The following is a 15,493-nucleotide window of genomic DNA, read 5'->3' on the forward strand; positions in this document are numbered from 1 at the left end:
ATAAAACTGCACACTGAAACAAGAAAGAATTATGGATTGGTGACCTGTACGAGGTTGCTGTTTCCTCATTGATAACACTACTTATTGATCATGAAACACGCAATATACTTCTTTAAACGACCACCAGCGACCACAAAACCACCCCTTTAACAAAATAGCAAAAGAGCGTTTATGCACGACAGTCGATACCATCTTTTTGTATCCAGTTATAGTGTACAAGTAAACGTCTTCTGTGTCAAAATGCTTTACTAACTTGAAGTCCTCTGTTTTATTCCAATTTTAAATGTCTTTTTAAAATACGTTTCACCCACTGCAAAGCACTGAAATTTGCCTATAAGTGCAGCTCCTTTTTTCATTCAAAATCTGTGCCAAGGGACACTGCAGACCTAAGGTAAAATGAATTGCGCGCTCTCGATTCTGGTGCATGGCATTCATGTTCTACACACATCGTGATCGCGTACACTGTTTTCCATGTGTAGGATCATATTCTTCCAAAAAACAAGATGTGCAGTTTCTTTTATTTTTCATTTTTTACATGCTTAACCAATCTCCGGTATATTTGACTGCATAATGCATATTAGCACACGCTAAGCAACAGTCAATGTTTTCATCTCGGAATCCTTAAGGTACGATACCAGGCATATGCACCCCTGCTTTTGTTTGCTACTCGATCTGTCTTTCTGATCTCCCGAATTGATGCGCGCTCCCGGACAGCTGTCACTGGTTCTCGCGGGAGCCCGCACAGGCCGTCTGGAGTCTCTGCTGCAGCTTCTGGCCATTTTGTAGAAAGACAGAATGAGGTGAAGGTTTCGACTTTGCACAGGCAGAATAGCGGCTCAAGAAAGCAACGCACGTCTCATTTAACTATTCAAAAACACCTTTGCAAACTGTGGATTATAAAGAGGACATTTCCCTATAACCATGAACTGGGGGACGGAGCTATGGGTAGGTTAAAACAAAATATATAATAATAATGTATTAATCAATTTTAACACACTACTGTGTGTGCACTGCACATTCGGTGGATATTATCTAGCTAGGACTCCCGAGATAACGGTTCCACTATGAGTAAGCATGGCGGGTTCATTTTTGTAAGCATTTAAATGAATGAAAGCATGCTTCTTTTGAATTGAATTATTAAAAGACATTAATTGTTACTATGTGTTTTTTTTATTCGTGCAACCTGCTGAAAAGCTGAGGACATTTTAATGTATGCAGTTACACCATTCTCACATTATATACGCGTGTGTTGTGTTTATAAGTATATGGATTATTAGGGGTAGGACATGAAGGCAGCAAGTAATACGAATTAGACGAGATATGAGTCGTATCTGGTGCATAGAAATGTCATCGGAATTATTTGAAAGGAAACCCTTAAAATCGCTTAAATTTGAATTCTCAGAGCGCATATGATGCAGTATGAATATAAATTGATTTAATAAGAAACTCAAACTACCAGCTGTAATTATCCTGGGAAGCCGGGTAACAGAATCATTCATCATATACAATTATTATCGGGGAACACAACAAATAATATATTACGATTTACTTATTTTTGCTATGCCGTACCATTTTGGAAAAGAGTAGCGCAGCCACAAATACTGTACACCGCATTGGATAGGATTTGTTTTTTACTGATTAATCTGATTTTATTTATTCTGTGCAATTAACACGACTTGTTTTGCAGCTGGAAATTACTTTATTTTTTATTTTTTATAAGATAATGTTGTAGCGATCTAGTATGTCAGTGTCATTTGCAATCCTTCCATGGACTTAGCATCAAATGTAAATTATTAAATTAAATGACTTGTCAGTACCAACGAGACCCCCCGCGTTTGACCATGTTTTCTTTTCAGCGTGTGTAGATTTATTTAGTGTCAGGTTACACAGACGCATCCCATCCCATTTGTGATTAAAATAAATAAATAAATAGGAAAGACTATTCCGGGAAAAAATCTTGTTCAGGTTGAATTTGTGTGAAATAACAATGAACCAGGAAGTGAAAAAATAAACACCAAATTTGAATGTTAAATAGGTGGAGACTTATCATTTTAAGCACATTATTGAACACAAAAGATAAACCTGCAACATTAGTATTTATTTATTTTATTCGTATTTATGAGTTAATGTTGAATAAGGGTTAATGTGAACGAGTGTGAAAACGTGACATGCATTGTAATATGAATTGAATGCGGAATCAGTCCTGCAGTTTCATATAGTTCAATTACTGAAGCCTGCACACATTTTGTGTTCTTCTGGCACTGTATTGAATAATGATTCCTATCCATGTTATTTTTTGATTGCTTCAGTATGGCTAACAAACAAATAGCTGATCACAGTACTGAGACCTCTGACCTAAAGCTGATGCGGCACCAAAACAATCTGTTCTAGTAACCAAGTATTTTTTTTTATGAGGTTTCCAATTTAAAAAAAAAAAAAGTGTGAGAGAACATCAATGTAAAGCCATAAATTATTAAGCAATTTACACAACAACCCCCACCCCCACCCCTTTTTGTTTTGGATAACATAAATCTGCAGATAAAAAACATGCCAGTGATCACACACACATAATCCAGTATAAACTTAAACGGTAGGTCATTTACAATCTTGACTGTCTGTCTAGCCCTCTGAGTCTCTGTTATGTATACATTACCCCCTTGACCAAATGTTCTTCAATGGCAATGCATTGTCAGATGTCAATGCTATGGTTTGTACTCTGAGGAAAGGAAAGCACATGGGCAGCCAAGATGGATGAGCCATTGTAACCCTACCCATACCCTGGCGATGGATCACATAGGTCAAGGGGGCTATTCTCTATCATCCTATTTTTTAAAGAAACCTGGCAGGCTTTTCCTGTTTTGGGAAATAATAAAGCCCCTTTCACGCTGCCGCTCCTATCCGGGTCACAATCTCACGTAGTGTGAAACCATGTACCTGGGTTGTACCTGGGTCGACAGCGACCCACCTCAGGATGTGGGTCGACGCGCTTTGACCCGGGTCGAGCGAGACAAAATGCATGCTGGGCGTTCGTAAGCGGACGAAGTAAGAAACGGCCACGCCTGCGTGAAGGTTTCAGTTCCTCAAGGAACATTTCTGTTCTGTTTGGCCATATTTGTGTTGATTGAAACACACTGTGAGCCAGCTTGCAGCAGGGATGGAGAAACATTTGCTCTAATCAACACTTGGACCGACGATGTAATCCAGAGAAGCTTGGATGGAAGCGTCTGTAACAAGCTGCTTCCGGGGCATTTCGTACACTGTAAAACCTCGGTCAGCCATTTAAGTTTACTGTGTTGAGAAACAGAAACTGGTTTGTGGAGTCGTTCTTGATGAGCAGCTCCTTTACTGACGTCAAACAAGGGTGGTCTTTTCTTCTCTCCGTTAGCACAGATAGTGGAGTGCCAGGTTTGTTTCCATTATCTAACGATTGCTATGCACACGCCCTCCCACCCCAAACCAGCCTCACCCCACCACAGTATAATGCAGGAGAGGGCATCAGTCTGATACAACACAGGCAAGGAAGCAATCTACAGTATAGGCTGTGTGGTTGCTTCCAGAGTTGCAGTACAAGACCATTTTTTTTTTAGATTGGATTAGATTAGTACATTACCTAAAAATTAGTGTAGAATTACAATGACATTTATTCATCAGTTATTGGTTTAAGCATGATAATCATGTTTGTCTGAAGTCATGTGTTAACATCCATTAAATGTGAGTTCCTCTTAGTCCCTCTTTCTTACATAAACTTTTTTTTTTTTTTTTAATTGTTCTTGGTCTGCTTTCTGTTTGTTGAGTACAGTGAAGGTAAATCCATACAACTGTTCTCTCACCTAGATTAATAAACTTCATTATGTTTGTTTGCAACAACACCCTGTGACACTCCAAAACAGCTTTTGAAACCATTAGTAAAGTAACCACAATGCTAACTTGCCTTATATAATAAATTAAGTATAAATACAGTTTGTATTGTCTCTATTGTATTTTTGAGTAGAATGAAGCATGCACTTTTAAAGCCTGTCTTTACAAGGAAAGTACACCCCTAGCTTCCTTTTATTTAATTCAGTCTACAATCAGATCACTGAGCCTAGTTGTAATGTTCCATAGAACTGTAATAGTCCCAGAGCAGTGGCAGTAACGTCTAGTTTTGTATGATAAAACTGTGGCATGTGAAGATTATAGGACTGGCGTTTTCTATTTCCATTCAGCATTAATAAACAGGCTTGGCCTTTTGGAATGAAAAAATAATCGACGTCCATTTTTAAATTGTGTTTTGTGCAGTGCCTGTTTTCTCGTTAAAGGCACAGGACCTATAAATCAATATTGCCAAATGTGAAGAAATAAAGCCAAGCTGGCTTACTTCTGAGCTTGTAGAGGACACTGAACCTTATAGCAACAGAAACGTGCCTGTTTGTACAAGGGCATAGTGGGTTGTCTTTTTTCATGGCGGGGGGTTGGGGGTTGGGGGTTGGGGGTTGGGGGTTGGGGGTTGGGCAGATTCCCCTTCAGCTGAAGTTAATTTTGGAGACGGTAAACAAGAATCGGGCACTTTCAGAACAAGAAGGGTGCATTTTAACACATGAACAAAGGAAGCGAGCAGACAACCACACACCATGAGTAAAACATCCTGTAAACTTGCAAATCTGAAAAATGGAGCTTCAGTGTAGCTATAGCTCTGCATTACCAAGTATGATCTCAAATTCCCCCTGCCTGTTTCTCTTTTTTTAGATTAGTTTGCATGTTGGTCTGAGATGAGCACAGAGGAAACACTGTCCACACTGCTATGATTCACAATGTCACCTGTAACACTATAGAAGATTATTTATTCAGGCACATTAAAAGTGGATCGAACTTGCATCAAAAACACAAGCCAAGGGGGCTCCTGAGTGGCTCATCCAGTAAAGGCGCTCTGCGTGGAGTGCAGGATGCGCAGTATAGCCTGGAGATCACAGGTTTGAATCCAGGTTATGTCATTTGCAGACCGTGACCGGAGGTTTCTAGGGGGCAGCGCACAATTGGCCAAGCGCCGCCCGGGTAGGGAGGGATTATAGGTCGGCAGGGCACCGCGCACCAGCGACCCCTCTGGCTGATAGGGTGCCTGCGGGTCTGCAGTGGAGCCATTCAGATCTGTGTTGTCCTCCGGCACTATGGGTCTGGTGGCTTCGCTGGGGATCCGCTGTGTGAAAAATGACGGATTGGCAGAAACACGTTTCGGAGGACGCGTGTTTCAGCCTCTGTTTCCCGAGTCGCCAGGGGGTTGCAGCAGTGAACCGGGTTAAAAATAATAATTGGGCATTCCAAACCGGGGTAAAAACCATTGGTGATGACTAAATTAAAAAAAAAACAACACAAGCCAAGTTAGTAAAAACAATTGGGCCAACCTTGACACCCACCGCTTTCACAGTGCCTATTTGCTTGGTGCTGACCAAGGTAGCCCCAATTGTTTCTTCTAACTTAGCTTGTGTTTTTGCACTTTTGAAAACTTTTTTCACATTTCCAATGTGTTTTTTGTTTAAGGTAATCGATACATTGAGATTACTTTATTATTCAAAACAAGACGCGTAAAAAAATGATATGAACATGATTTAGATCTTTTATTTAACATCATGCTATCAAACTACAAAATGATATTGCAAAAGTCTACAGGAAGCCATAATAGTAGTACAGTATTTCAGGTTAGATTTCGAAATGTTTAAATTTTTGTCAGTTTTTTTGTCAGTATACTGAACATTTACAAAGGATATGTAATTCAATATGTTAACATTATTCAGCAGGTTTCATTCGACTTTATGAAGCTAAACTTTTGGCTGTAGCATTATGCATATCAATGTGATATATGCATTGAGAAAACTATATCTATTCATTCAAATATTAAAAAGCAAGTGAACATACAATAGATACTGGCATTTCTCATCACAAAACAAACAAATGCAAGAGCTTCAGTCTAGCAATGCTCAAAGAAAGTGAGTGTTACTGACTGGATAGCAAAGTAAAGTGTGAGGCTCCAAATAGGAAGCCTGGGCAATTAACTGATCAATGGTGTTTAACTGCTGATAACTACTGCATTTCTAATTATCACTACATATTCTACTATTGAGTGCTTTACAGTTATAGATACAGTAAATGGCAACATTTGTGCTAGCTTCAGGGTATGTTTAAAAGTTTTCGGTGGCTGCCTCTAATAGTGTTGAGAGTGTATTTATCATGCAGTCTTTGCAAGTCAGGTCTATCATAAGAGTGCAAGAGAAAGTCCACTCTCACCTTGATCAGAGGTAGCCACGGAACACTTAAACACATATTAAAAGTCATTTAATAGAAATAAAGAAAACAGGTAGCCTCAGCTGATATTAACATATTTAATTACTTTATATTGAACCTGTTGTGGTTTAAACATTTAGATTTCTGAGAGCAGATCTGCTCTCAGCGAAATTAAAAGTCTAGTCGCTGCTGATAGGTTCCTGTGTGGATGTGTCTTTATTAAGAGATCCTGCTGAAAGCTGCAGGAAGTGAAAATTAAGAGACACATTCATTTCCAGCATACTTTATCATGTGAATGCCCGGTACAGCAACATAGCTCTTTTGTCCAGCACAACAAAAATGTTTGGGGACTTAAATGGCTTAATATTCTTCCTTAAATAAATTGACCTTTTGAAACACTGAAAACAATAACAGCAGGCGTTGCAGCTTGAGCAGGTGTCGTCTTCACTGTATGCTGCTCTCTGCATGGCACATTTGTGTGGCATTTCGGGATCCAGTAATACAGTCTCTGTATGTTGCACTAGTTGTTTTAATCAGATTCATGCAAATATGACTTTCAAGCTGTGCTTTTGTCACAGGTGGCTGTTGGGATGCAGGGAAACAGTAGTTCTGTGTAGACTCTGTCACTTCTGATAAAATCACTTTGACATGACACACAGCCTGCCATGGGTCTAGTTGTTTCTGGCTCTCGCTCTCAGTAGCTGCTTTGTATGTTTTGGCTGGCCATGATGATTGCTTTATTTTCTGAAAATGTCTCATGAGAAGGGGTAATTTGTATGGCAGAATTACCCTTAAATCAAGCAGCTCTTGCTATCAGTATTAGTTGTGTTATGATGTTATAAAACTAGATAAGGGGGTCCCAGTGCCAGTTCTGCAGGGCCATTCCACTCCAGGATCTACAGGTAACATTAAATAATGAACTTCTTTAGGACCTGGGTGGAGGTTTGATTGGTTCAATTTAACAATTTTGAATATGGTTGGAACAAAGAGCTGGACTGGGTGAGCCAGCTTTGCCGACCCCTGGATTAGATCATTATTATTATGATTATTAAACACTTCAGCGATGAGTGTATAAATCTGCTGTTAAAATAATGTAAATCACATACAGTAACCACTAGGTTTGCAAGATAAGGTAATGGGATTAAACTACTGTAAATACATGTGTTTTGCCATTGAAAATTCAAGGCATGCACTCTAGGACAGTATTGAAAGGGTTTATTTAGTGTTACTAGAGCAGGTGTATTGCATTTCTGGCAGAACCGTTGTCAAGTGTTATTTTATATGGTTGGTACAGTATTCTCTTTTTGAAGATCAGACCCTCTAGAAGACTCTTGTACAACTGCAGTTATCTGTGGTCAATTCAGAGACAAGTACAATCAAATACTGTATATTGAAACCCTTATAAAGCAGCTACTATTGCCATTATACAGCTATGGCCAATTGTAATACCTTTTTTCACACATTTCACAATGGGAGGGCACACCCCTCCTCCTGTGCCTCGATGACATCGTGACCCCTACTACCTTGTAAGTGCCACATACATTAAAACTAATTGAAAACCCTGGTGTTTGCAACATTTCTTTATAATCATTAAGGATTTCCAACCCTAAATATCCTGAATCAGAACCGCTCACCGCTCAGAAGTACCAATCACAGAGTCAACCGTCCAATCAGAGCAGTTTGTGAATGTTTGTTTCTCGGAGTGCTTGACTCTCAGAACAAGTTGGGCTGATAGCTTAAACCTAAGTGTCCAGTACTGTATGCTGTGTTATTGAGCGGTATTTACATCCCTCAGCAGTACACTACACAGTAGAAAAAACTGCTGGTTTCAAGTTTTACCCTGAAGTTAACATGCAGAACCTTATCAGTGGGTGAGTGTGTGATATAGTTACTCTGAAGTTAACATGCAGAACCTTATCAGTGGGTGAGTGTGTGATATAGTTACTCTGAAGTTAACATGCAGAACCTTATCAGTGGGTGAGTATGTGATATAGTTACAGGCTGTTGCTAGCTGTTACAGATTTCTAATTTTAGTATTTCAGATATTACTGATTGTAAAAATGACCAGACTGTATGAGAAATAATACAGGATCTTTAGGCTAATTGGCTCTTTCATTGCCGTTCTCATTATGATTTTTTTTAGAGAAGGAAGTGCCTTAAATTTCATAAAACCTTCACAGGAAGCAATGACGCCTGGTCTTGGTTAAATGTGAGTCCGGTTTACAAACCCTTAACAGGAACGGTGAAGAGCCCCTTCTACCCTATTAGATTTGTAAGGGTACTAACTACTGTGCTTTTGAAGTGTTTACAGTCTTGTCTAATTTGATACTAGTACTGCTGAATACCTTTTGATCTACTTTGTGGACAGTGATATTAAAATGTCAGATTGCAAAAATCACCCTAGAAATATCAAAATGTAATTACCTTAAAGACATCATGCAAAGAAAACATACTACTGTATCAACTGAAACCTACAAATACATGAGGTAACAACCACCCATAATATGGTACATTATGTAAAACTACAGTGACTCACTGGTGAAATTGAAGAAAGCCACATATTATAATTAGCAATTCCTGTTCCCTTTGATATTCACCCAGTACAACAACTATTCAACCTCTGATTAAATTGATTACAGATGCCTTTTCATGTTTAAAACCCAACAGGATGATCCCACTCCTAAACCTTTTACTATTTGAAGCTTAGTAATTCAACTGCTGAGTGGTGTTTGGATCACAGTACAACCAGTCCTAGAGACAAGTGCTTCTGACTCAGCCCTCCGTTCTGTTGAGTGAGGAAGTCATCACGACAGAGACAGAGCCTCCCTCACCTCGTCTAGCCCCGGCTCTATAGGAAGCACTGTTGAAGTGCAGAGCTGTATTTTAGAGCATGAAGTGGTTCTTGATTTTGGGATTCATTTCAGAAAGGTAACTTGTACAAATGAAGAATCTGGTACGTCATATTGGAAGGTGTCATGTCTGTGAGGTAGAGGGACAGAAACAAAATGTAAATGTGTGCAATGAATCAAGTTGCAAGTCAGCCCCGTTTCCAGTCAGCATCCATCTGCCCTGGTGAGATCACAGGGCCCAGCTCCTGGCTCTTAACCGATTCACTCCTGGCACCTGGACTAATAGATAAAAGATTAGATAGCAGGGAGTTTAGCTTTTGTTGTCATTGTTTAGGTAGCACTGTGATCATTTTTCACCTTTCTGATAATGACGATCTGGAGAATCAACAGAGCATTGCAAAGCCATTTACTCCAAATGAGCACTACTGTAAGCACCATTTTACTATCAAAGACAGCACATTGCTTATCGGTTATACGCTCTTCTGACCAGGTTGTAAATCAACATCATCTGCTGAATTTACTGTTGGTTCTGTGTTTGAATAATGTATAGACTACTGTAAGTAACCAGGAAAAGGCTTACCTTTTTTTTTAATTAACAAACAAACAGATTCTTTTTAAAAGCTCAAATAGTCAAGTGTGATACACACGCGAGTTATTTCAAAGACTTTAAAAGGTTTAGTGTTTTAAGGGAAAGATATAGAAATACTGTAGCATATTTACCTATCATCACAAGACAGAGCAACACAATCCCGATGCAGTGGAGAACAGAAATCCATTGATCCATTGAGGAATGGTCACGTATTCCTCTTTCCAGACTAGTCACTAGTGTCATTCCGGCTACTCGTACCCATGAGTCTGACAGTGTGAATTTCCTCTCCTGAATACGTACAATAGGAGCATTTTATGGGATAGACATGACCACTTTTAAATGTCACCCAGTCTCAGTTCTCTGTTTAGATTCAGGCCATGAATGGTGAGAAACTTGGCCTTCTGAAACTGCAGATACCTGTGGTCAATTCAGAGATAAGTACAATAAAATACTCTTGTAATGCATATACTATTGCCATTGTATAAACATGCATAGGGAAGCATGATATTCAGCAGAAATACAATGTACTGTAGGGGTAAGGCCAGCAGAAGGGTAGAGCTCTACAATGGAGCCGTTAGTGGAATGATACCACAGGACACAGTTTCAGAAATTGACTTGGTGTGAACCCATAAACTCTGCTAATACAGTGCCTTGCGAAAGTATTCGGCCCCCTTGAACTTTGCGACCTTTTGCCACATTTCAGGCTTCAAACATAAAGATATGAAACTGTAATTTTTTGTGAAGAATCAACAACAAGTGGGACACAATCATGAAGTGGAACGAAATTTATTGGATATTTCAAACTTTTTTAACAAATAAAAAACTGAAAAATTGGGCGTGCAAAATTATTCAGCCCCCTTAAGTTAATACTTTGTAGCGCCACCTTTTGCTGCGATTACAGCTGTAAGTCGCTTGGGGTATGTCTCTATCAGTTTTGCACATCGAGAGACTGAAATTTTTGCCCATTCCTCCTTGCAAAACAGCTCGAGCTCAGTGAGGTTGGATGGAGAGCATTTGTGAACAGCAGTTTTCAGTTCTTTCCACAGATTCTCGATTGGATTCAGGTCTGGACTTTGACTTGGCCATTCTAACACCTGGATATGTTTATTTGTGAACCATTCTATTGTAGATTTTGCTTTATGTTTTGGATCATTGTCTTGTTGGAAGACAAATCTCCGTCCCAGTCTCAGGTCTTTTGCAGACTCCATCAGGTTTTCTTCCAGAATGGTCCTGTATTTGGCTCCATCCATCTTCCCATCAATTTTAACCATCTTCCCTGTCCCTGCTGAAGAAAAGCAGGCCCAAACCATGATGCTGCCACCACCATGTTTGACAGTGGGGATGGTGTGTTCAGGGTGATGAGCTGTGTTGCTTTTACGCCAAACATAACGTTTTGCATTGTTGCCAAAAAGTTCGATTTTGGTTTCATCTGACCAGAGCACCTTCTTCCACATGTTTGGTGTGTCTCCCAGGTGGCTTGTGGCAAACTGTAAACGACACTTTTTATGGATATCTTTAAGAAATGGCTTTCTTCTTGCCACTCTTCCATAAAGGCCAGATTTGTGCAGTATACGACTGATTGTTGTCCTATGGACAGAGTCTCCCACCTCAGCTGTAGATCTCTGCAGTTCATCCAGAGTGATCATGGGCCTCTTGGCTGCATCTCTGATCAGTCTTCTCCTTGTATGAGCTGAAAGTTTAGAGGGACGGCCAGGTCTTGGTAGATTTGCAGTGGTCTGATACTCCTTCCATTTCAATATTATCGCTTGCACAGTGCTCCTTGGGATGTTTAAAGCTTGGGAAATCTTTTTGTATCCAAATCCGGCTTTAAACTTCTCCACAACAGTATCTCGGACCTGCCTGGTGTGTTCCTTGTTCTTCATGATGCTCTCTGCGCTTTAAACGGACCTCTGAGACTATCACAGTGCAGGTGCATTTATACGGAGACTTGATTACACACAGGTGGATTCTATTTATCATCATTAGTCATTTAGGTCAACATTGGATCATTCAGAGATCCTCACTGAACTTCTGGAGAGAGTTTGCTGCACTGAAAGTAAAGGGGCTGAATAATTTTGCACGCCCAATTTTTCAGTTTTTTATTTGTTAAAAAAGTTTGAAATATCCAATAAATTTCGTTCCACTTCATGATTGTGTCCCACTTGTTGTTGATTCTTCACAAAAAATTACAGTTTCATATCTTTATGTTTGAAGCCTGAAATGTGGCAAAAGGTCGCAAAGTTCAAGGGGGCCGAATACTTTCGCAAGGCACTGTACATTGTATTGTAGTACCATAGCAGTGCCAGAGTGCTACAGCACCATTTCAGGACTGTGCAGTGTTTGTTCCTGGTCCACTGAGTTGGGATTGCTGGGAATGATGTGTTTTACTTGGGTTTACAGGGTGGTAATATAACATGATATCCCAATGGGGACTGTGAAGTAAAGTCATGGTTTGGACTAAGCATGGCACTGTAGACTGTGCAAAAATGTACATAGTAATGTTATGTTCTGTCAAAAGGAGGAAATCTTCTCATTGAAAAGGTACTTGCTACCTGTATCCTCAAGTGGGGTTTCTCATCTTGAAAACATTTCACTTCTTATTTCCATGTAGCTATAAAGGCTAATAGTCGCATTCCTTTTTAGCAACAGGTTTGCTTAATGTTTCATTGAAATGGATTCGATAAAGGCAGATTATCTGGGGAAAGCTCAGCTGCTGAAGGTGAGCATATCTTTTTAAATGTTTTTTTATATGAATGCTGGTCATTCTCTGGTCTGTGGTTCAAGAACCTGTTTCTCCATTGTTTCTTTAATGGTTTCTCTGTGGGGATCTTCCTCTGTTAATCTAGAGTTTTTAGGCTTGTCGGATCTGCTTCGTTCTCAGTCTATAAAACGGAATACTTTATGTGGAAAGGAAGGTTTGCAAAAGTTTGAAAGAGTATAATAAGGCTAAAAAGAACTCTTTGAGAAAAGTTTCACCTTCTTTCTTGAAGACATCGAGAAAGTAGAAATGTCAGATTTTACGTTTCTTTTGTTGCAAATACAGATGAACCTGTTTTATATCACCTCGCTTAATATCATACCCCAATTAATGTCACTATTTTTGTGTAAAATCTGACAAATTTCCTGTGTAAACAACAGTAAATTAAGAAAAAAAAAAACAACCCCACTGTCCAAAGGAGAAAAAAAAAAACAATGTTTAAAAACTACATTAACATTATGGTCTATTCACATGGAAATAATTCAATCTCTCATTTTTTTTTAATTTGCTGTTGGTTACAATTTCTGAATTACATGGCCCATCTTCTACTAGCGAAAGCAGAAGTCCTTTCCAGTGTGCCGCGGCTGCAGAGATGCATTTCACTTTTTGCTGTCGTATTTTGATCAAAACTTTACACGACTTTGCACAGCCTCGTAGATTTTCATTATCTTCAGCAAATACAACTATATGGTCAGAGAAGCGTTTCGCCCATGTGGATTTGATTTCATTAAAAGATTATCGACTTGTTATCGTGGGGCCCCAGTCGATAAATAATTTGATTATTATCCTTGTCGTTACAAGCCTAAAAATTAAATTTCTTAATATCATTTCACAAACCCCCTTATTGTCACGTTTTGTGCAGCCTGTCAAATGCTGTGTGGCTGAGCTTTACTAAGTAACCACAGGATATAATTAATTTCCATCGCAACTAACAGCCAATAATCATCTCAGCTGATAAACTGACATTTTGTGCAGCCTGTCAAATGCTGCGTGGGCGGTCTTAATGGGATACAGTTCAGTTACAAAACACCAATGTCACCAAATTTTAAGATAGTCAGTCTTATACACAGGCACACACAAAAAAAACAACTAAATATTGATAGCTCTCATCAGTGGATAATTCATGCCTTTTTTTTAGATAATGACACAAACTGTTTTGTTCCAGTTAATGATACAGAACGTATTTGTCCTGTAGTAAACTACTGTATATGCATTTGTTGAAATGCAGTAAAGAACGACTAAACGCACAGTATTAAAACACTGCTCTTTAATTCACCGTTAGTTTTCATTCTTTTTTTCTTGCACTCGTAATGTGCTGTCACAGGCAAACGTGAAACTTGGTTTATATCATGACCTGCTTTATATCACGAAGTATGCCTGCACGGCAATCCTGATATAAAGCGGGTTCATCTATAGTTTGAAATAAACAAGAACAAATCTAATAGATGAAATTTGTTTCCCGTCTTGGAAACGTATTTGTTTAAACAAAGGCATTTTCTGAAGCTGGATACATACTGACCCTTACAGTAGCCTAAATGAACACCATACAAAATAAAACAAACAACAACAATTTTACAAAATAGGAAGAAGTCTACTTCCTGAACCCTTAGAAATGTTTCTGATATGTTACTATAGATATATCTAATGATTTCTCAGTGAATTACTCACTCGGTTGGGCTTTATTCCATCAATTTACATGTACACTGTAAACTGTTGTAAGTGCCTGTAACTCTTGCTATCATAAGTTTTTTAGCTGTGCAGGTTTCCACACACCTCTGGACTTTACAATTCCAGTTGATTCCAGGGCCACTGTCAGACCAGCTGGTTTGTAATTATGGTCCCATTGTTGACCATGTGAGTGTCTTGAGACCTGTAATCGTCAAAAACTTACCAGATAACTTGGCTTTATAGTTGAGCTGTAAAAACTGTTTTGGAAAAAATATGTATGCACACAATAGGACAAAAGTACACAATCAATTTTCTGTAGGAAAAAATCATTTCAGAAATTCAGCAATAAACTGCAAATGAGGAGCAGTTTTTGTCCCTTGAATCATTTGACATGTTATCAACAATAATCAAAATATGAGCAGGTACTGTAAAATGTGCAACATTCAAGACAAATAGCAATCTAAAGAAACACATTGTGCATTGTCAGTAAGCCAGGCCATGTAGATGATCTCTGTGTTCGGCTGCTCTGGTCATGTTTTTAGAGATATTTTGGAAATAAATAGTGTCAGTCAAGCAGCATGAACCTTCATCTACTCTGCAGCCGGAACTGCTTCCACTTTTCAGTTCCTTTCAAGAAAAAAAAAATTGTTTAGTGTAGTCATACCTTCATGAGTAACAGGACATTTGTAAGTATTTCTGAAAAAGTTTGATGAGCAATGGTTACAAATCCTTGCAATTTCAGTGTCGCCATTGAACAATCGAGCAATATGGAGTGAAGTAGTTTTCAGGGAATTGACTTGTAATGCACACCTTGGGTGTTATGTTGCCTGAAGGCTATGCGTCCCAGCAGAGCGCTTACTGCCTGTCTGCATAAATATGCGCTTTTTTCCATCCTGTTTTATTTTTAGAAATGCAACAACAAATTGCCAAATGCCTTTCCTGTAGAGCAACGTCTCACAGGGTTTGCAATTTTGATACAAATTCAAATTGTAATTCTAATTGCCTTAGCTTATAGTAGGGAGAGGTTCCAGCAGACTGGAGCATTTTGGATGATCTTGCAGTAGTTTCTTTTAAATGCTGCTGATATCTGTGAAGATTAACCACAGAGGAGATATCTGTGTATGTTCTACCTCTTTGTTTATTGTGTATGTCCTTAACAAAACAAATAAATTGTTACATCTTTATAAGAAGCATTCTTAACCTGATTGTGCATTAAACCACAAACTGTACTTCTGCAATTTAAGCCTGCAATGACGTAAAATACATTGCACAGTAAATCCTTCTGACCCTTGAGTCTTCAATTATTATTCCAAAAGTGAGGTGGGGAATGAATCAATCTAAAAACCGAGACCTGCATTATTACCTCTGTATGCT

The 15,493-nt window shown here is 38.9% G+C and overlaps 1 protein-coding gene across 1 annotated transcript in view; it reads left to right on the top strand.

Moving 5' to 3' along the window:
- The first annotated feature begins 755 nt into the window (after window positions 1-755).
- The window catches only part of LOC117396683 (formin-binding protein 1), a 105,014-nt gene continuing 90,276 nt past the window's right edge, over window positions 756-15,493 (top strand). Inside the window, exon 1 of the mRNA XM_059005607.1 lies at window positions 756-945. Within this exon, the coding sequence (XP_058861590.1) occupies window positions 922-945 (24 nt within the window). The 5' untranslated portion in view covers window positions 756-921. The remainder of the gene's footprint in view (window positions 946-15,493) is intronic.

This window comes from Acipenser ruthenus, chromosome 31, assembly GCF_902713425.1.
Source record: "Acipenser ruthenus chromosome 31, fAciRut3.2 maternal haplotype, whole genome shotgun sequence".
Lineage (NCBI taxonomy): Eukaryota > Metazoa > Chordata > Actinopteri > Acipenseriformes > Acipenseridae > Acipenser > Acipenser ruthenus.